The sequence below is a fragment of the Apium graveolens genome, chromosome 2 (assembly GCF_009905375.1).
Source record: "Apium graveolens cultivar Ventura chromosome 2, ASM990537v1, whole genome shotgun sequence".
Classification (NCBI taxonomy): Eukaryota; Viridiplantae; Streptophyta; class Magnoliopsida; order Apiales; family Apiaceae; genus Apium; species Apium graveolens.
The window spans coordinates 127,171,518-127,194,034 of record NC_133648.1 but is presented as its reverse complement, the minus strand read 5'-3'; the positions used below and the strand labels follow the sequence as shown (position 1 = coordinate 127,194,034).

At 36.1% G+C, this 22,517-nt stretch overlaps 1 protein-coding gene and 1 non-coding gene across 4 annotated transcripts; both read left to right on the top strand.

The window, feature by feature from the left end:
* Positions 1-346: 346 nt before the first annotated feature.
* LOC141709518 (small nucleolar RNA R71) lies at positions 347-453 on the top strand. Its single transcript, XR_012570089.1, has one exon. It is a non-coding gene; the product is annotated as a small nucleolar RNA R71 (small nucleolar RNA).
* A 9,989-nt stretch (positions 454-10,442) lies between these two features.
* Positions 10,443-22,300, top strand: LOC141707837 (stomatal closure-related actin-binding protein 3-like). Of its 3 annotated transcripts, none has more exons than XM_074511223.1 (13): positions 10,443-10,626; positions 11,524-11,820; positions 11,908-12,036; positions 12,407-12,499; positions 13,188-13,328; positions 13,463-13,531; positions 13,945-14,028; positions 14,271-14,451; positions 15,475-15,591; positions 15,789-15,847; positions 16,265-16,399; positions 21,744-21,893; positions 22,013-22,300. In XM_074511223.1, exons 2-13 carry the CDS (start codon positions 11,548-11,550, stop codon positions 22,055-22,057), a joined length of 1,476 nt encoding a protein of 491 aa, XP_074367324.1. In that variant the 5' UTR covers positions 10,443-10,626; positions 11,524-11,547; the 3' UTR covers positions 22,058-22,300. The 3 variants fall into 3 exon arrangements, with proteins under 3 accessions (XP_074367324.1, XP_074367325.1, XP_074367323.1); XM_074511224.1 differs by lacking the exon at positions 10,443-10,626 and adding an exon at positions 11,035-11,052; XM_074511222.1 differs by lacking the exon at positions 10,443-10,626 and adding an exon at positions 11,159-11,356.
* The last annotated feature ends 217 nt before the right edge of the window (positions 22,301-22,517 follow it).

Here is a 22,517-nt window from a genome sequence, read left to right as displayed (position 1 = left end):
ATTGACAAGAGAACACTGATCCGTAGCATGAGAACCTGCACAAAGCTCACAAACCATAGCTATTTGATTAACTCCATACGTAGCCAAAGAATCAACCTTCATTGATAGCGCTTGGAGCTGGGCTGCAATAGCGGTGGCTGCATCAACTTCCAGAATACCTGCTACCTTGCCTGACGTCATCCTCTGAGTTGGGTTTTGATGCTCGTTTGCAGCCATCGTCTCGATAAGATTATACGCCTCAGTATAGGTTTTAGCCCATAAGGCGCCTCTAGCTGCTGCATCGAGCATGGGCCGAGATTGGGCCCCCAAACCATTATAAAAACCAGTGATTACCATCCAATCCGGTATTCCATGATGTGGACATTTTCTCAACATTTCCTTGTAGCGTTCCCAAGCCTCGCACATAGATTCTGTAGGTTGCTGCGCAAACTGAGTAAGAGCACTCCTCATAGCAGCAGTCTTTGCCATTGGATAAAACTTCACCAGAAACTTTTGCGCAAGATCTTGCCACGTAGTGATGGACCCAGCTGGTTCAGAATGTAACCAGTCTTTAGCTTTATCCCTCAGTGAGAATGGGAAAAGCCTCAACTTGATAGCCTCATCAGTCACGCCATTATACTTAAAAGTGCTGCAGATCTCGACAAAATTCCTTATGTGCATGTTGGGGTCTTCAGTTGCCGCTCCTCCAAAAGAAACAGAATTCTGCACCATCTGAATAGTGCCCGACTTGATTTCAAAGGTGTTAGCTTGAATAGCCGGATGAAGGATGCTTGACTGAATGTCATCAATTTTAGGCCGAGAAAAATCCATAAGAGCTGGATCAGCTTGAACAATACGATCTCCCATGTTTACTGGTTCTTTCTGCTCAGTTCCTGAATCTGAATCCTCAAAATCTAACTTTTCCGGAGTATCAAGAACTTCGTCTTTCTCCTCAGCTGTATCTAAGGTCCTCTTGCGAGCACGAGAACGAGTTTGCATAAACGCTTGCTAAAGTACCTGAAACACAACCAAAAAGAGTAATTAACTACTACGTCCTAATCACTGAGTCCTAATGACCAATGATGCTAAGTACATAAACTAAACAAATACGCCGAGTCCCCGGCAGCGGCGCCAAAAACTTGTTAGGGCGAAATCACGCACTAATATTCACGCAAGTATACGCATTCGCAAGTAATATAGAATACTTTCTAGTTCGTTCCCTCAGAGACTCAGACTACGTTTTTGTCTAATTAAACTCACTCACCAATGTATGACTACTTCTCAATGTTAAGATAATAACACTTAAAATTGTTGATTAAATATTAACTATAATTAACTACTTAATTAACCACTTAACTAACACTTCAATTTATCAATAATAAAACACTCATGAGATCACAACTTCATTATTACTTCCTTCTATAGCCATTGTTATTACCTTTAGCATGTGACAGTGATGACATTAATCGAATAACACGAAACTGATAAAAGCCAACTTTCATTGTACTAATACCATTCTACCAAACATCCACAATTAAGATAGAAGTTGAATAGTCATCAATCATGCTGAGTTCCTATATGTCTACAGAAATTGACAACACAACGATTTAAGCACAAGTTATTTCTTTTGATTACATAGGGCAAATAAAACTGTTAGAGTTACCCACTAATCATGCACAACGTACATGAACCTATGCTAGCATGGCAAGTTCTAAATCTCAAGATCCACCGTCGCTTCACAAGAGATTAACACCCTATCTTATATGTTCGCGACGCACATAAGACGAATACGCACAACCAATACTAGATATCATGCAATCATCACACACTAAAGTATTAAACAATTAACTAAAGAATTCCATAATAAATCCGTTGCAACCCCATGATCACGATTAGCCCATAATAGAACTTATCGCCATCATGGGTTCATATGAAATCATGATAAACAACACAAAAGAATAATAACTAAACTAATTATATTAAAACAGAGTACGTCACAAGAGTAAATAAGTCAAAGCAAGAAAACTAGCATCCAACGTTACAACGAAACAAGAATCATAAGAATATATGCTTCCTCTTCGCTGCAGTGTGCTAAATCGGTCTTCTTCCTTATCTCCTTCGCTTCTTGCGCAAAACACAATCTAAAACATAATCTCCTTCTTATTCTCTGTGAAAACGTCTCAAATCTACTTATATAATAGTCCCATAAAACTCAGATTACATAGAAGTTGGAAGCCAAACAGAAGTAGAAGTCTAAAATAATTCATCTTTTTTCCCGACCCTGCGCGGCCGCTCAGCATTTCTGCGCGGGCGCGCAAGGCTGCTGCGCGGCCGCTCAGCATTGCTGCGCGGGCGCGCAGGACCCTACTGGAAAAATTCCAGGTTTGCTCCGTTTCTTCGCCGTAATCTGCCCGTTCTTTTCCTCTCGCAATGGTGAACACATGCCAAGGCTTATTCTTGATGATTTCTCCTCCAAAATGCAACTAATACCCTGAAATGCATAAACACTAGAAAAACGCATCAAATACACAAAATACTTGATTTCAAGACACCAATTTAAGCCATTTTAAGACGTTCTAAGTGGTATAAAATGCCACTTATCAGGTAGTGAGACTACCGCTTCTGATTCAGGTATGTTCATGATAGAAGTGAATATATCATTAAATCAAATTTCTACCTGGGTATTAGATACCTCATGTGGTTCTCATATCTACAATTTGTTGCAGGGACTAAGGAGAAGTAGGACTCTTGAGGAAGAGGAAGTGATTCTACTGATGGTAAATGGAGCAAGAGTTGCTGCTGAAGATGTAGAATCATTTCATTTACATATGCCTACGGGCAAGACTATTATTTTTAAATAATTGTTATTTTGTTCCCTCGATTGTGAGGAATATTATTCCCATGTTAGACTTGGATGGATTTTCATTTATTATTGAGAATAATGAATGTTCTATTCTTAGAGATAATATTCTTTATGGACGTGGTACTTTAAATAATGGTCTGTATAAATGTGACATAATTTACTTCAGATTGAACAAACTAATAAAAGAAAAGGGATGATGAAAATCTCACTTCATTGTGGCACTGCAGTCTCCATTTAGTAGACATGGAGAGAGGGCTGCAAATTTGCTAGGAATGGTACACACAGATGTATGTGGACCAATGTCTACGCAAGCCATGGGTGGATTTTCATACTTCATTACTTTCATGGATAATAGATCTAGATTTGGATATGTGTTTGATGAAACACAAGTCTGAAGCCTTTGAAAAGTTCAAAGAGTATAAGTATGAAGTGGAGAAACAAACCAAACATAGTATTATAATTCTTCGATTAGATCGAGGTGGTGAATACTTGAATGGAGAGTTTCTGGATTATCTCAAAGTAAATGGTATAGTCTCGCAGTGGACGCCTCCAGATTGGTATCTGAAAGGAGAAATCGAACTTTGTTAGACATAGTTCGGTCCATGATGAGCTATGTAAATCTTCCAGTATTCCTATGGGGTTATGCATTGGAAACCTCAGCATATTTACTGAATAAGGTGCTTTCCAAATCTGTTCCTCAAACTCCGTATGAGATATGGAAAGAAAGGAAACCGAGTCTTAAACACGTTAAGATTTGGGAATGTCCAGCTTATGTCAAGTAAGTTGACCCTGATAAGCTGGAATATCAATCCGTAAAATGTAGTTTTGTGGGATATCCTAAAGAGACTTTAGGGTATTACTTTTACACCGATCATCGGGTGTTTGTCTCCAGACATGTTACCTTCTTGGAAAAGGAGTTTATCCTTGAAGGAAACAGTGGGAGCAAAATTGAACTTGATGAAGTTCAAGAAGCACAAACTACTACGGATCAAGTGGAAACACCTGTTCTGACTGAACAACCTTCTGTGGAACAGCCCATTCGTAGGTCAGGGAGAGTGTCTCGCCAACCTGAGAGGTAATATGGCCTTGTCATTGAGAATGACAATGAGTTGTCGATCATTGATGATGCCGACCCTAAGACCTATAATGAGGCTATGAGTAGTGTTGACTCAGAGAAATGGCATAGTGCCATGAAATCCGGAATGAAATCTATGTATACGGGATACAAAAGAATGATTAGAGCAGATGGCCAGGTGGAGACCTTTAAGGCCAGGCTTGTGGCAAAAGAATTCAAATAAAGGCAATGGATTGAATTTGATGAAACCTTTTACCTGTAGCCCTGTTATAATCAGTTTGGATTTTGCTTGCGAATGCTACTTACTACGACTATAAGATCTGGCAAATAGCCAGATGGTTTTCTTTCCAAGAGAAATGAAAACCTAGTGTGTAAGCTGCTGCGAACCATATGTGGTTTAAAGCAAGCTTCTCGTAGATGGAACATCCGTTTTGATGAGACAATCAAAGAGTTTGGTTTTATGAAAAACGTAGATGAACCATGTGTCTACAAAAGGGTTAGTGGGAGCGCGATAACATTTCTTGTGTTGTATTAAAATAGAGTTGACACACATAACAACATAGCAGACCCACTCACAAAGCTACTTTATGAAAGTCACTTTGATCGTCATAAAGACTAGATGGGTATTAGATACCAGAGTGATTGGCTTTAGTACAAGTGGGAGATTGAAAGGAATATGTCCTAAGTCCAATCATGTATTAGAATTTAGGAATAACTTTTATGTAATCTGTTTTGATTTCATTGATATTAATAAAAGACTTGTTTTGTTTTTATTACGGGCTCTATCTATTTAAGTGTTTAAATAAGATATACCATAGTTTAGAGTAAAGCTTTTATGGATTATGATGAGATCATAATAGTGAGACCTAAAAGATGATAACTCTAAACTTAAATAGTTCCTGGTCATAGTATTACTAACTGGTAATTAATAATCCGCAAAGATCGGTACATACTATGCTTGCTTCATTTTGAAGGATGTCTGTTCTCATAGACATTTGTGTGGTGACACTATAGCTAGTATGTAGGTGCTTATTATAGAATAAGTTCACTGAACATGACTCGCACAGCTGAACAACTGATGGAATTCACTCACGTGTCAGCAGTTGTTCACATAGTGATAGTTGTACAAGTATCCTTAGACTTGAGGTCATCATAGTCATCTTGTGTACACTGAACTATGCTTTGGTTTAGTTCTTAGTCTCCAGGGACAATTATTAGGGCTCTACTGGGTATAGGAATTTGTACACGAAGATAGTGTATGATCAATAAAGGATCTACCCCTTTCAGTGAAGGAAGCGAATGTTCAAGGCTGATCCACTTATGCTAGTTCAGGAATCTCTGGTCGGAGTGAATGAAATTAGAAAGGAGTTTCTAATTTGCATAGAACTAAGCATAGTAAATGGTAAGCAAGTGATTAGATTAGATAGGCTTGACACGAGATCCATGCCTTGTATTTAATCGGGACATTGTAGGGTAGAAGGAGTTTATTGTACGGTAACTATTCACTGAATAGGTTCTTGGTATTCTAAGCAGTGAATTCATATTATCCGGATAGTCGCGATATGCTGAGAAGTATCCCTCACGATGTAGAATAAATGTGATTAATTAATTAATCATATTTAATAAATTAGAGAATTTATATAAATAATGATAAAATAGTTTTATTATTATTTATTTCTACTACCGGCTTAATATTGAACCTACAGGGTCACACCATAAAAAGAGAATGATTTAATGGTGGAGGAATTAATTAATAATGGCTAATAAATATTTATTTGTGAAATAAATAATTAATTAGAAAATTTAATAATTGATTAAATGAGGTTTAATTGATTATAAATTAATTAAGAAAAGTTCATAATATTATTAATTAAGAATTTAATTTTTGGAAATTAAATCAAGAGAGAGAATTATTTCTAAAGTGTTTAGAAATAGGATTAATAATTAAAAGGTGTTTTAATTATTAATGAGAATAATAAATGGGTTAATAATAATAATATTTTATGGGAAAATTTCAGCTGAAAATTTTGCCTATAAATATACTATTATAAACCCTATTTTTATTCCAACCCGAACCCAAAATTTTTAGAAAAACCTAATTCTCTCCACCTCCTCCTCCTCCTTAACGTCGTTTTCTTGGTGGATACCGGTGGAGTGCTTCACGTTTGAGGAGCAGCTACTAAGGATCTCCGATCGTTGCTTTGGGATCGCTATTAAAGGTTAGTAATCGATTCATATGTTTTAATCACGATTTATATGCTTTTATTTGGATTTTATATGTGTAAAAGTGTTTTACCATGCCTCCGCTGCGATATAAATCCATCAAGATGACTTCTTACAGAGGAATTTCCCTCAAAGGGGTGGGAAAGATGCCAAAGGCCGAGGACACGCCTTCATAGATAAAGATGCGGAGGGCGCGCCCTCATGGTTAAGCATGAAATGATTTTTGCTTAAATTTAAAAATAGTATGGACATATGTCTCCCATAATTGACATATGAATTAGTTAAAATTCTTTGACTGCGCCCTGAAAGCTAAACCAATATAGGCGCGCCTTATTAAGAGAATGACGTGTACAAATTTTTTAAATCCAAGAAAGTTAAAATTCCAATCCCATTTCCAATGACATATGGAATTTGGGGGTAGTTGTTATAGCCAAAATTTGGTACGAAAGTTATCCGGGTCAATAGAACTCAATTTGGACGGATGCCAAGAAAATAGGTTTTCACGGACAGCCAATGATGGACGACCAAGGACGAACGACCAAGGAAATGGGTTTTTGCTAGAAAAGTTAGGGCGAGCCCAAACCTTGGAAAAGTTAGGGCGCGCCCAAACCTTGGACGAGTTAGAGCGAGCCCAAACCCTGGACAAAGTTAGGGCGAGCCCCAACCTTGGACGAGTTAGGGCGAGCCCCAACCTTGGACAAGTTAGGGCGCGCCCAAACCTTGGAAAAGTTAGGGCGCACCCAAACCTTGGATGAGTTAGGGCGAGCCCAAACCTTGGACAGCTTAGCGAGCCAAAACCCTTGGACAGGTCAGGGCAAGCCCTTTCCATTGGAAGAGTTAGGGCGAGCCCTAAATATTTGATTGACAGATTTCTTGGACAGATTCCTCGGACATGATTACTTTGAGGGATTCATACATTGGCTTTTCTAGACAGAGTTAAGGCGAGCCCTAACCCTTGAATAAGTTAGAGTGCGCCCTATAAAGAGATCAAAGGCTGATAACACAAGGTGGCGCCAACATATAGAAATGTTTGGGCGCGTCCTTAAATTCTACTTTGTGCGGAATACAATTTTGACATGTTGTTTGGACGTGGACTTTAGATGCTTTAAGGAGGAAGAAGATTATTATTACCAACATATTTTTTACAAGTACTCTATTGAATAACTCCTTCCAGTAATGCAACCACAGGAAGGCGGTGTCCGTGGTCAGAGACCTCCAGGGGTATCCCTGAACGGAAAGCCTCCTCCTGTAGTTAATGAGCATTGGGGATATGGGGTAAACTTTGGTGTGTGCTTTGGAAGCTCTATCTCTGTAGTCAACGGGTGTCCTCGTTGGAAGACTTCGGAGTATCCTGCATTTTGCACCCAAAAGTTTGGGATCACTTGTCCTGCAATCTGGTAGGGGCTCCTTATCCAGGGGACAAGGATGTGTCCAACATTTGGGGTGAACCACGGCTATACATGCATCCACGGATTAGAGAAACAGCTGGTAGCGGAGGGTTATCCTTGGCCAGGGAGATGCCTTATCCGTGAAGTCTCGAAACTGCGGACGAGCCTTGGGCCTTTGTGGTTGGGCCTCATCGGAGGACATTCCTAAAGCTACTAGAAGACGGTTTCCAGTAGGTTTCCTACTGGGCCTCAGGACAAGAGATCTAAGCCAGTTAGGTTTCTTGTTCCCCAAGAACTACGTTGGCTTGATTCCCTATAAATAGTAAATACATGGGCAAATTGTAAGGGGTCGAAAGCGAGAGCCTTAAGGAGCCACCATCAACCCTAAGCAATCTCAGACACCAATAATCACCACCACCAAATATTGTTCATGTTTTCCGACGAACACTGTTCATGTTTCCCGATGAACACTGTTCATGTTTCCCGATGAACACTGTTCATGTTTCTCGATGAATACTCTTCACCTTTTCTGACGAAGAACCACTGTCATAGATCTTGATTCCGGCTACGAACCTCAAAATTTGTTGTTACCAAATTCCTCCGTCGACATGTACCATTGGAGATGGATTTTTTTTACATAATCTCTATTTTTTATTTATAATATCTATTAATAATTTTTAGATAAGGATTTTTTATGATTAAAGATGCTCTTATTTATCAAAAAATAAACCATAAACACTCACCATTAACAAAACAATTTATATATTACGAAAATATTATGTATGGCATTGAGTTTTTGTACCCCTTTATTTTTTAATATATAACATTTAACTTAGTGACATACAAGTTTAGAAAATTTAACTGGATAATTAAAAAACTATCAAAAAATTATTTTTGTAAATAAAAATTTTGATCCAATATTTTTATTCAAAAAATGAAAATTTTAAATATAATGATTTTGACTATGTGCTAATGGTTCTGCCCTCCTAAATATGTGTCAAAAAATATTAAAAGTCGTATATTAAATATAAAATATCAAATATAAAGAGATTTTAAACTTAAGATGGTAGTTGAAAAAATCATGAGAATCAAAATTACCAGAAGACCGCTAATTAAAATTTTAAATTGGGTCAAAAAATGAAATTAAGCACATCGGTCCCGTTCAATTCCGCCGGGTTCACTGTATACTAGGGCTGAGCCAAAAACCGAAAAAATCTGAATCTGAAACCGTTAAAAACCGTTAAAATTCGAACAGAAAAAATCCGATCCGAAACCGAAACCGCAAAATTAAAAACCGAAACTGATTTTCCGGGTTCAGTTATAGGTGAAAAATGAAACGAAAAAACTCGATCCGAACCGATAATTAAAAATAAATAAATAAATAAAATATATTTAATATATATATATATTAAAAATTAATAAATACATATAATTTTTTAACAGAAATTAAAAATAATTGTTACTTTTAAAAGTGTTGGACTAACGTTGGAATGGACCAGACTCTTGAAAACTTTGACTTGATCATAGGCCTTCGGACTTCATTTGTGTATGATTACAAACTTACTCACAAAATTGTGATATTGTGTAATCCATACAGGTTGGGTAATTAATTTAATGTATCCATCCCCCTTCAAAAGCAAACAGAGATTTACGATAAGTAAATGACAAAAATAGCCCATTTTTTATAAGAGAATGACAAAATAGTCGGTTCCAGAAAATTGGCCAATTTTAGTCGACAGAATACACATTTGAGAGTAGGGTAATACATAATATGCATTCGTGATCGGAGTAATATGTATTATATATATAATTTTACTGAATACGCAAATGGGGACGGAGAATATTCTATATAAGCATTCCACGAATGCGTAATATACTTTGATAGGCATTCACAAAATGCGTAACACTACTTCTATTACACTATTTATCTCACACATGAAGTCATAGTTTTCAGCTTTTTTACCATTCCTTTTCTCTTTCCTGTAGCATGGATTACGCAATTGGCAAAGGGGTGGGTAATAAATTGGCCACAATTGACCATTTTTTTTAAATTGGCTGGTTTTGTTAAATTTTTTAAAAAGAAGCTATATTTGTCATTTTTTCAGATTTACTATTGTCTTAAAGGAAACATCTTAGTTATTCACGAATTAACTTAGATTGTTATAATTTATTATGACTTTATATTCTTATTTCAGAATAAATATATTTTGTATTTGTACTTTGAATATTTAAATTTTTTAGAGAATTTACCAAAAATACCAATTTTTCTAAGTTTTTTTGTGATTTTAGTATCTTCTGATTTTTTTTGCAAAAATACGGAATCAACCAAAGTCAACCAGATATTCAACTAGTTGAATAAAGTTTTTTGATTGATTAGAGGTTGCATGTAGTTGCAGAAACTCGTCAAAGTTGCATCAAGTTGATTCCATTTGTCAAAAAACCGATTTTTTGCAAAAAAAAATTGAAAAATAGTATTTTTACAAATTAAAAAATATTTTTGCAAATTTTTAAAAAATGACAGTATTTTTGCAAAAATATTTTTAGCCTTGGTTATTTTTCAAAAAAACACAAAATTTTAATACCCGTATTTATTTTGTTAATTTTATTGGACGTGGTTTTTTAACCGAATCCGATCCGATAAACACCGAACCGAGGTTTTTAAAACCGAAACCGAAACGAGGTTTTTAAAACCGAAACCGAAACGGTGACTTCGGTTGCGGTTGCGGTTTTAAATTTAAAAAACCGGTGACTTCGATTGCAGTTGCGATTTTAAATTTAAAAAACCGAGGATATGTAATTTCAATTTCAAGTTTATCCAAAATCCGTTCCGATCCGCCCCGCGCTCTCCTATGCGGTATAAAGCCACACTGACACACATACGGTCACTTTATATATGTATAGAGATGACCGGTAAGACCACAGTGAAGCTTTCCCTTTTCCTTTTAACAAAAGTAGCTCATCTGCTCATATCCAGTCTTCTTCTTCTTCATCCCACTCTCTCTCTCTCTCTCTCAAATGCAGCACTAAAAAGAAACATGGATCCCCATTGTTCTTCTTCCTATAGTCTCTAGTACCACCACTCATCTACCACCTGCTAAGTAAGTTTCACCTTACCCTTTACCCTGCATGTGAAAATGCTTTACTTTCATATAAATTTTTATACTAGACTAATCTCTTATTGTGTGCTGATCACCTTGGTTGTGTTTCCCTCTTGTCTTCATAGTCTGTGTTGATAATATGTGAAAATTTATTTTATTTCTTTATTAATGCGATTATTTAGCTCGAACAACTTACCTAAATTATAAAATTTCAACTTGTAACGAAAATGTATGTGTGTTTGCTAAATATATAAACTAGACATGTGATGTGGGCTAAGTTTGTTGAAATGTACTAGGTGAAAATGACAATTTTCCCTTTAGCACTAACAACCATGTTTGTCGTTATACATGCAGAGCTACATACAATTTGATCTATAATTTTACCAACATGCATGTTACCTCTCTAAATTTCTCAATATCAGACAGGCTAGTAATTTTTTATATGTGCATTGTTGTTATCTAATATTCGGTAACAAAATTCCAGATCTTTTACTTTATCTAAGTTATTTATATCCTTGTATTTTATATTTGCCTCTCAATCTTTAGGAATGTTAGAGTTCTTGAAATTTAAGAAATTTTTCTTGGTATTGAGCTCCAGTATGATCAGAGACCCGCCACTTGATAGAAGAGATCACGCGCCTATCAGTAACTTTAGCAACATACAGCATCGCCAAACTTAATCGAAATTTGACATCAGTAGTAATAATATTGACGGATGTCCACGACTGAAGTATGAAAATGAAATCTCTTTTGTGTTTCTTGTTATTAACTCCTGTTATGACCATATCGATGGACACAATTATGTATTAATAGCATAATTCTGTTTATTAGTCTGTAATGATTAATAGTTTTTTCTGAATCTGTTTACTGAGATAATCATTTGTTTAAATTGTATAGGTTAGCAGAACATTATTTAGAACAATGACAAAGGTCAGTCCAGAGGTTGGATATGAGGTGCAAATGCCTGTGTCTGCTGATGTGAGCTTTGCTACAAATCAGTTTCCTACATACAAGTTAGGCCCGGATAATCAAATCTTAGAAGAGGTAAAGGTTGATACAGATGGCCCATCTTTAAAGGAGGTGGTTGTGCAGGAAACTTCTCTGTTATCAGAGCAACATAAACGACTTTCTGTTCGAGACCTGGCCAGTAAATTTGATAAAAATTTGACTGCTGCTGCAAAGTTGTCTGATAATGTAATAAACTCTATTTGCTTTCCTATGAAAAATAATTATTAGAGTAAGACGGAATTAGCGGATGAGCAACTTCTCTTAAAAATGCAGGCAAAACTCAGAGATGTGGTTTCTTTAGATGGACATGTTCTTCTAAAGAAACTCAGGGATGCATTAGAATATCTGAGAGGACAGATGGCAGGTCAACACAAGGAAGATATGGAAAAAGCCATTTCCATGGTCAGATCTTCCTTCTTTTACCTCTTTCTTTTGGCAATTTCTATCTCTTGTTTGTAAATTTTAAATCATCACAAAATCTTAGTATTTAAACCTAATTAGGGTCCAAGTGTTACCAGAAAAAAAATGGGGTTTCAAGGTAGAAGGTTGCCAATTCCTTTCTGCTGAACTTGAGATGTCACCTTTCGGTGATTCTTTCCAGCATTCTAAAGTACTATCAGGAGTTAAATGTTAATGGAGAAATTAATAAAGTTGACTCCTTCACCTGTCTTTGTCTATGTCCACAACATGCTTATTTCTCAAAATTTCATAAATATCCTTGTGTTAAATTCCATTCATTCTAATTCAAATACATAATGGTCATACTCTTCAGGTGGAAGCATTAGCAGTAAAGCTAACTCAACAGGAGGGAGAGCTAATTCAAGAAAAGTATGAAGTGAAAAAGCTGGCAACCTACCTCAAACAGGTTACCTATGCACCAATTCAAGCTTTCCTTCTTACATGGAACTGTGCCTAATTTGAGAAAATAGATATAGTTTCTTGATGTTTTCATAATTATAAATAACACTATAATTATTGGCTAAACTTCGACATATTAGTTGGAGATAACACATGTTGGCTACATCTTTTATATGTACAGAATCCATGTGCTTGTTTTGTCTATGCATGTAGGCTTTTAATTTCCTAACTTGTTTCTGAAGTTATCTAATTGGAAGGTTGTCATTTGCTGATTTGTTAAGAGATGTCTTTCTGTTTTCCTTCTAGTTGTTGTGGCCTATGGCTATGGTTGATATGAATATGATACAGCAATCATTGCATCTTCATCAAACTTTATCAGTATAATACATGGTGATACTTAAATAAATAGAACCTCCTAATTTGTAGAATACCAGGTTAAAAGGTTTTAAACTTAAACTTCTCATATAAATTTTAAAAGTTTGACATACGCTCTGGAGTCTGGAATGTGGTCGGTCTGATTTACTTGTTAGTTGGTGTGGTGGAAATGCTTCGTCATTCTTTATTCTTAGAAGTTCAGAGTTTCTTATTAAAATCTTTATCTCAAGGATGAATTTAAACTTACAATATAAACCAGCGATATAATATTATGTTCAAACTTTATATTGAAAAAAATTATTATTTACAATTTCATGCAGGCTTCAGAAGATGCAAAAAAGTTAGTCAACCAAGAAAGATCTTTTGCTTGTGCTGAAATTGAGAGTGCTAGAGCAGTAGTTCATAGGATTGGAGAGGCCCTCGATGAACAGGAAAGAATCTTGCAAACTTCCGGGAACCAGGTACCTGTTAAGCGGTTGAGATGTTCACCAAGTAGAAACAGAAATCAGAAAATTGTACCTAATGTGCTCAAGTCTCAAATAATAATAAATTTGTTCTTGGTTTCTATTTTCAACTAAATTTGAAATGCTTCTAGGAACTGATGGAACTAATGGAGGAGGTTCAGCAGGCTAGAAGAATTAGATTACTGCATCAACCTAGCAAGGTTTGTTCGTGCTCTGTAATTTTCTTTCTTATAAATAAATTGCATATCTATATATAAATTGGTCATGGTGTCTGATTTTTTAATATATGCGCTGCCTGCTGCTTTAACTCTTGATACTAACATCCTAGTCGGGAGATTCGATTACCTTTTTATAGAATGACTTCAGAGATTTTGAGTTATCTGACAACAATGGTTTCTATCGTTTTCAAAATCATGAAGTGGTTAATATGTTATTCATTTTTAAAGCAGTACATGTACCTCGATATCAAAAAAAACAAAATTACTTGGGTCATCTTTTTAATTGTAGTAGGCATATGATTCTTATCTGGTTTTTTCTTTAACTTATACACTTCCTCTTGTTAATTGTTCGATGAACGAAACATCTTATGTAAAGAATTCTGGCATTTTGATAGGTGATGGACATGGAGCATGAGCTTCGAGCACTTAGACTTCAAATTCAAGAAAAGTTTACAGTTACTCTTAAGCTTCAGAAACAGGTGATTTGTCTTCTGTAGTATTTTTCAGAACTGTCATCTAATAAAGTGATAGTGTTCTGCAACTCTAAATTTGCATGATTTAGATTAAAGTGTACCCGGGCTGCCAAAATTTGAAAATCCCATAGTTTTCCAGAATAGAGTTGAAGAACTTTTCGGAAAAAATTGAAAATGATACCCTCTACCAAGTTTTGGTTTATTTTCTATTGATTGCTTTGTCATAGTCTCCTTCCTTACCCTAGCAGATTACAATGAGCAAATGGGTCGAGGCGAACAAGTTGAGTATGTATGAATTAAGTGGCTCTGAAACTTTAGGCTCCATTATACGAGTCCAACCTCACTCAGCAGAAGCTCTGGATATCTCAAAATGCTCAGTTCAGTGGTATCGTTTGTCATCAGAAAGTAACAGAAGGGAATTTATTTCAGGTGTTCCTCCATCTTTTGCATGCAAACAGATATTTTACTGTTCCTGACTGTATAAAAATTGTTACCACTGAAGTTAATGTTGATACTAATGCTCTATCACACTACCTTATCTCTGTCTTTCTTTGCACTTGGTATAAGTCTCCATTTAAATACTACAGCGAAAGAGTTGTTTCCTTTTAATTAAATACTAGCTATAACCCGTGCAATGCACGGATTGCTTTCAACACTCGATAATTTTTAATAATATATTTTATAATATAATTTTCAATAATTGAAAAATAAATTAAAGAACATAATAAGTTATAATAAAATATATTTTACAATAATTTGAGACTTAACTGAAAATAAATAATATAATATATAATATGTTGTTCACCGGATTCGAACCTTAAACATGTAGAAATTGTTAAGAATAAAGAATATAAAAGTTTAAATATAATAAGTTGTTGACGAGATTCGAACCCTGAACTTGTGAGAGCAGTTTAAATATTAATATAATATTATTTTATTATTATATCTAATGGTTTCCATCTATCTGTGTTTTTAGATCTGACAGTTGTTATTTACCGTACCAAACAACTGTACCGAGCAACCGACCAACTAAATAGAGGGTGTTTTACTTATAATAGTATAGATAGATAGATAGATAGATAGATAGATAGATAGATAGATAGATAGATAGATAGATAGATGGATGGGACATGCTGCCTAAGTTGGGTAAACCAACCCAAAAGAACCAAAAATTTAAACCATTTTCAGAATATAGTGAATAGAAATGTTTTTACATATAACATGATAAAAGATCTGTTATACTATATTTTATGTACCAAGAGCAAGTAGGAGCAATAAGGCTATCATCATAAATCCTAATACGAGGTATGTTTGTTTGTTACTCGTCATATATCATCTCAAAATAATTAAATCATGCTATCAGCTGTGCCAAAGTTTAATGAGTGTCAAATTTTATGTTTTGTTTCGTTAGCTGATTCTCTGTTATAACTTATTGAATCACCCTTTCATTAGGTGCCAATAAATCAATTTATGCTCCGGAGCCCTTCGATGTTGGGCGAATATTACAAGTTGATATTACCTCAAATAGCCAGAAAGCTGCAGTAACGACTGCTGGTCCAGTAGATCCAGGTAATTGGTTTAATGGTATAATACTTTTCTCTGCATGGGTTATCAAACTAACTTGTAAAGTTTTTCTTCTATCAAACTACGGCTAGCTCTAGGAATAAAGCTTTCATTCTTGTTTAGGATAAACTAATGCTAAACATAACTGAAGCTGAAAGTGTTTTTTATAAAAATAAGGATTTGATTGGTTTTCTTTTTAACAGCTGCTGGATTAGGGACATATGTGGAGATGCTTTCCCGAAAGTCCAACACCGAATTCAGCGTATGCCATCTTAACTAGAATAGCTTTTCTATAGTAACTGAGTTATGTTTTCACCACTATCAACATAAATTCTTGCAAAAAAAAGTAGGTTTTTGTCTAATCTACTGCTGAAAAGAACATTTGGGAAACCAACACAATAAACATACAAGTACTAATGATCTTAATTACAGCAATGTGTATAAGGCAACCAGCAAAAAGTAATTTGTTTTTTACAATATTTTTCTAAGATCAGCAGAAAGTTTTATGGCACTATTTTAGCATTGCTTCTGCACTTATACTTCCCAGAGAATTTTAATATCAATCGGTCATGTGACTTATATTGCTACTTTCATAGATCTTCAGCTTAATTATGTCAGAACCGTTTAAGTTGTGGCTAATGTCTTCAAGGTAACTTATTTTACATGTATTGTTTTGCAGGTAGTCATTTCCCAGATGAATGGAAGGAATTACTCATCACATTCCGTTCACTTGTTCCATGTGGGGAAGATGAGGATTAAACTTTCTAGAGGATGGATTACAAAGGCTAGAGACTCATATTCCACATCTATGCAGGTACATGCTACTGATATGTACAATTCAATAATTCTAGTCGACCTGCTATTAAAAGTATTGTCAATTTCAGAGGTGAAATGTATGTGATGTGTAAATTGCAGAGAAGTAATGAAGAAGATGATCTACATTGTATATCAGGAATGAATGTCTAGTTACATTACAGATAACTCACACAAGAAGCTTCTACACACTATAATTCTAACTAACTTGTAACAAACTGTGATGACAACTGTGATGTCACAATGATGTAGCCTCACTCTCTGTGTTTGCTATATGCTTGTTGTGTTGAGAGGTCTGCTTATGATATATTACAACATCCCCCCTCAAGTTGGAAGTGTGAAAGAAGTTACACACACCTAACTTGCTGCAGAAGGAACTGAGAATAGAAGCACCCAAGGCTTTAGTGAACATGAAGTTGAGTAGAAACATGTTGCAAATTAATGAGCCCTATTTGTAGTTTATCACGAACAATGTGACAGTCATGTTCAATGTGTTTAGTACGCTCATGAAAAATAGAATTATGAGCAATGTGAATTGCAAAGCGACTGTCACAGTGAAGAGTAATCGGTGTTAAATTCTTTATGCCAAATGTTGTAAAGAGAGCATGCAACCATACTAGCTCACAACACATATCCGCCATGCCGCGATACTCAGCCTCAGCAGATGATTTGGAGACAGTTGGTTGCTTCTTGCACTTCCAGGACACTAAAGAAGAGCCAAACAAAACACAATAACCCGTTAAGGAGTAACGAGTCTCCTTGCACCCACCCCAGTCAGAGTCACAAAAAGCCTTCAGAGTGATTGGAGCAGAGGAGGACATAAGGAAACCTTGACCAGGAGCATTTTTAATGTACCGAACAACTCGATGAGCTGCCATTAAGTGATCATGGCGGGGAGTTGCTAAGAATTGGGAAAGAACCTGGACAGTATAAGCAAGGTCAAGGTCAGGGCGAGTGACAGTAAGATAGATTAAACGACCCACCAAACGACGATAAGAAGAAGCTGTAGAGGCAGGTAGCAACGGGGGTCCTGTAAATTATGATTTTGTTCCATGGGAATAAGTGATGGCTGAGCATTGATGAGACCAGTGTCCTGAAGAATGTCAAGAGCATACTTACATTGGTTCAAGTAAATGCCCTGTGTGGATCTAGCAACTTCGATGCCTAGAAAATATCGAAGAGGACCCAAGTCTTTGAGCTGAAATTTAGTGGCAAGATAAGTTTTGATGGTGGTAATAAGATCAACATTATTGCCTGTCACCAATATGTCATCGACGTAGACAAGTACAGCTACAAATTGACTGTGCAGATTGAGTGTAAACAAGCTATTATCTGAGTGTGATTGAGTAAAGCCATAATCTTCCAAGGCAGATGAAAATTTGACAAACCAACATCGCGGGGCCTATCGTAAACCATATAGAGATTTGCAAAGTTTGCATACAAAAGCAGAGGGATCAGTTATCTGAGATACAGATGAAACAGACGATAATTGCAGGTATCCTAGGGGTAATCGCATATAAATTTCTTCATGAATATCACCGTGAAGAAACGCATTGTTGACATTCAACTGAAATATAGACCAGTTTTGAGCAGCAGCAATGGCAATTAACACACGAACTGTGGTCATTTTGGCAACTGGAGCAAAAGTCTCGAAAAAGTCAAGGCCGTATGTTTGGGTGAACCCCTTGGCAACAAGGCGAGCCTTGTATCTATCAATGCAGCCATTGGGAAGATATTTAACTTTAAATAACCACTTGCAATCAACAATATGTTTATCTTTTGGTTTTGGCACAATTTTTCAAGTATAATTATTTTCTAAGGCATTTAGTTCAAGCTTCATGGCCTGAAGCCAATTAGCATCTGTAGAGGCTTGTTTATAGGTGTAGGGTACGGGAACAACTGCTGTAGCTATTAGTAAAGATTTATAGGAAGGAGAAAAACGATCATATGAGATGTACTGATGCAAAGGATAAGTACCTGAAGCCAAAGGCAGAGGAAAGGTGCAACTGGTGATCATATTCTTTGGAAGGCCTGTAAAGTCTTTGAATTTGCTTGGTGCCTTACGAGTTCGAGAGGGTTTCAAAACTGATGGAACAGGGTCTGATGAAGAATCAGTGGGCACAGATGGAGAAGAATTGGTTGATAGACTTTTAGACACAGACAAGAGAGGTGAAGAAGATGTCTCAGCATCTTCATTAGCATCATGAGATATAGTATTATGAGGTGAATTATATAGAGTAATATCTTGTGAAATATCAGGAGGAATAGGAAACTGAGATGAGGGTGCACTGAGAGTGTCAGTTTTAGGAGTATTGAAGGGAAACACATTTTCCACAAATGTAACATGTCTAGTCACATACTGTTTTCTGGTATCAAGGTCAACAACCTTGTAACCTTTTTGATTAAACGGATAACCAATGAACACGCATTTCTGAGATCGAGAAGCAAACTTATTAGTGTAGGCAAGTTCATTGGAAATAAAGCATAAACACCCAAATGGTTTCATATGGTTATAGTCAGGTGTTTTGTGAAAGAGTAATTCATATGGAGACTTATAGTCAAGCATTTTTTAGGGAAGAAGGTTGATAATATGTGCAACAGTGAGCACACACAATCACCCCAGTACATGATGGGTAGATGAGACTGAAATTTCAATGCACGAGCTACTTTGAGTAAGCTACTTTGAGTAAGTGTTGGTGTTTACATTCAACAATTCCTTTTTGTTGAGGTGTTCGAGGACAACTTGTTTGGTGAATGATACCCAAAGAAGTTAAAAAGATTTGGACGCGTTTGTTAACAAATTCAGTTCCATTGTCAGAATGAAGAACTTTGACAGTAGTATCAAATTGAGTTTTAACATACAACAAAAATTGTTAATTTAAACTGAACACCTGAGTTTTATCAGAAAATAGGAAAATCCAAGTGCATCGTGAAAAGTCTTCTACAATAGTTAAGAAATAATGACATTGTCCATGTGTGGGATATTTGTAAGGACCCCACACATCACAATGCACAAGATCAAATAAGGCTAGACTATGAGAAGCACTAGTAGAAAAAGAAAGTTTATTCTGCTTTGCAAGATGACAGATGTCACAGTCATTCAGTATATTGGATGGAATATTAGGTAAATCAGGAATGCGACTAAGAACAGTGAAAGATGGGTGTCCTAGTCTAGAATGCCAAAGCTTATGTAATTCTACAGAGTGTTGTACTTGTACTGAATGAGTAGATAAACCAGATGTATAGTCAAACAGTTGAGGTTGAAGCTTGTACAGGCCATCCTTGAGATCACCAATATGCTTCCTCTTCCTCTTAGCAAGGTCCTGAAAAATACACTCATTGGAAGTGAAGATAAGATTACAATGATTATCAGTAGTGAATTGAGCTACTGACAACAAATTGCACTGAAAGGTAGGAACATAAAGAACATGTTTAAGAACAATATCACTGGTGAGGTGTATTTCTCCAGAGTGAGTAACACTTGCTTTCTGGCCATTAGGAAGATGCAATTCAGATTGCATAGGAGTAACATTTACCAAGAGTATACAATCAAAAGTAATATGATGAGATGCCCCGGAATCAATAATACAGGAAGTGTCTCTAGTAAGTACACTAGTGTGGTTAATAAGAGTGGAGACACGTGTTTGAAAACAAGTACCTGCCATATGAGTTACTGTATTAGTCAGAATCCACGGAGCATTGGAGGAAGATGCAGTCTCAGTTGTGGTCTTTAACTTTGCTTGTAGCATAGCAATGATTTTCTGATATTGCTTATCAGACAAAACAGGGGAATCAGCCGCCTCATCAGAGATAGATGATGATCCTGAGGAATTAGTTGCAATAAGCATTGCCTTAGGTTTGGGAGTAGTTGTTCTCAATTTCGGCTTAGGTTGCCCATGTAAACGATGCCAATCAGGATATCCGTGAAGAATGAAACATTTGTCTTTTGTGTGCCCTGTTCTTTTACAGTGATCACAAATCAGAGTAGAGTCAACAGTCCTTTTACTGAACTTTTGAGGACCTGCTTAATTAATTCTAACAGACTGCTGAATTATCACTCACGGGATTAGAAATATGAGTGAAGTTTCGTTGATTTTCTTCTTGAAGTAGCATTGAATAGACATGAGCAACATCAGGTAATGGATTCATGAGAAGGATTTGACCTCTAGTGGAGGTGAATTGTTCATTTAATCCCATAAGAAATTAACTAAGCTTGATATGTTGTTCGTAAGCATCTAATTTCTGAGAATTATGACAGGCACAATTGCAATTCGCCCAAATACATCTAGGAATAGGTGACAAATTGTCCAATTCATCAAGTAAACCACGAAATTGAGTAAAGTATGTGGTTATAGACTTTGTACCTTGAGAGAGAGACGCTAGATCTTTGCGTAACTGAAATAGATGTGGCAGGTTAGTTTGTGCATACCTAGCAGCCAAATCAAGCCAAAACTGATGAGCAGTGTTCATATAAACAATACTTTTGCGGCAAGTATCCATGATATAACCAGGTCATTGCTTCGTTTCCAAAGAGTTAATTGATGTAACTCAGTAGGTTGAGATAAGGAGTCATCAATGAAGCCAAGCTTCAATTTAGCAGAGAGAGCAATCTGAACAGATCGACTCTAATGATGATAGTTGTTATCTGATAACAATTCAATAACAAGCGATAGACCTGGATGATCTGCAGAACTGAGATAATAAGGGTGATTGATATCGATCGTCGTAGAGAGGTCAGATGTGTTTGATGCAGTCGCCATTGATGTAGATGCAGTCACAGCGGAAGCATACGATTTGCGCATATCAATTTAAGAGAGATCGAGAAATTGAAAGATAGAGAGAGATTTAGGAATCGTATGGCTCTGATACCATGTCAATTTCATAGGTGAAATGTATGTGATGTGTAAATTGCAGAGAAGTAATGAAGAAGATGATCTACGTTGTATATCAGGAATGAATGTCTAGTTACATTACAGATAACTCTACTCAGATTATATACATCACACAAGAAGCTTCTACACACTATAATTCTAACTAACTTGTAACAAATTGTGATGACAGCTGTGATGTCACAATGATGTAGCCTCACTCTCTGTGTTCGCTATATGTAGCCTCACTCTCTGTGTTCGCTATATGCTTGTTGTGTTGAGAGGTCTGCTTATGATATATTACAACAAGTATTTTACATCTGCTCTGCATTGCCATACTTCATGAAACTTGTGAAAACTAAGCCATAACTTTGTATTATAAATAGGTAATTTTCGGGATCTTTTTTTCTAAGTAACTTGAGTATTATGCAAAGTTTAAACAGCAACAAATTTCTTGTTCTTTTGAACCGATTACAGCTGTGTGGATTTAGAGGCAGCGGAACTTCTGCAGCCAAGTCATTGTTCTGGCAAGCAAGGAAAGGTCAGTCCTTTGTTCTGGTGTTTGATTCAGAGCGAGATAGGAATGCAGCCATTGTCCTTGCCAGAAGATATGCTCTCGACTGCAACGTATGCCGCCTGTGTTCTTTATCTTCAAACTATTAATAAAGCTCTGTCTGATCCTTCACTAAATTAATAGTTTGCTACAACCTTATCATTACCATAATGTGTTCTTTTAAAAACAACAGGTGGTGGTTGCTGGACCAGATGATCTGGCCTCATTACACATTTAACCGACTAATCTAGATTTCTACTACTGTGGAGAATATAACAAGGGTTTCCGGATGTGATCAGTTTTAGATTTTTCATTGGTTTTGATTGCGAAGGGATGAAAAAGCCATAGATTTGTGTTTGCTGTTGAATTCCAACCACTATATGGTTAAGTGTTGTATAGGCATAGTTTTGTTTAGCCTTACCATTGGTTGTAACTCTTTCTTCTTATTTTTTGGTCAAATCATTCGATGGCTTTTTTTACCTACTGATGAGTGGTGATTGCCTTGTATTTTGTAGCTATCATGTTTTTCTTTCCCTTTTCTTTATGAATGAGTTTTTTCTGAGCACGTGATAAGCATTAAAATTTTAAAATTTGACTCATTTTAATTTATGTAGACTTTGGAAATGCAGAGGTCGGTTATCATTTGAAATATATAAGTTTGAAATATATAAGTTTCAGTTCTCACAACTTGGGAACAC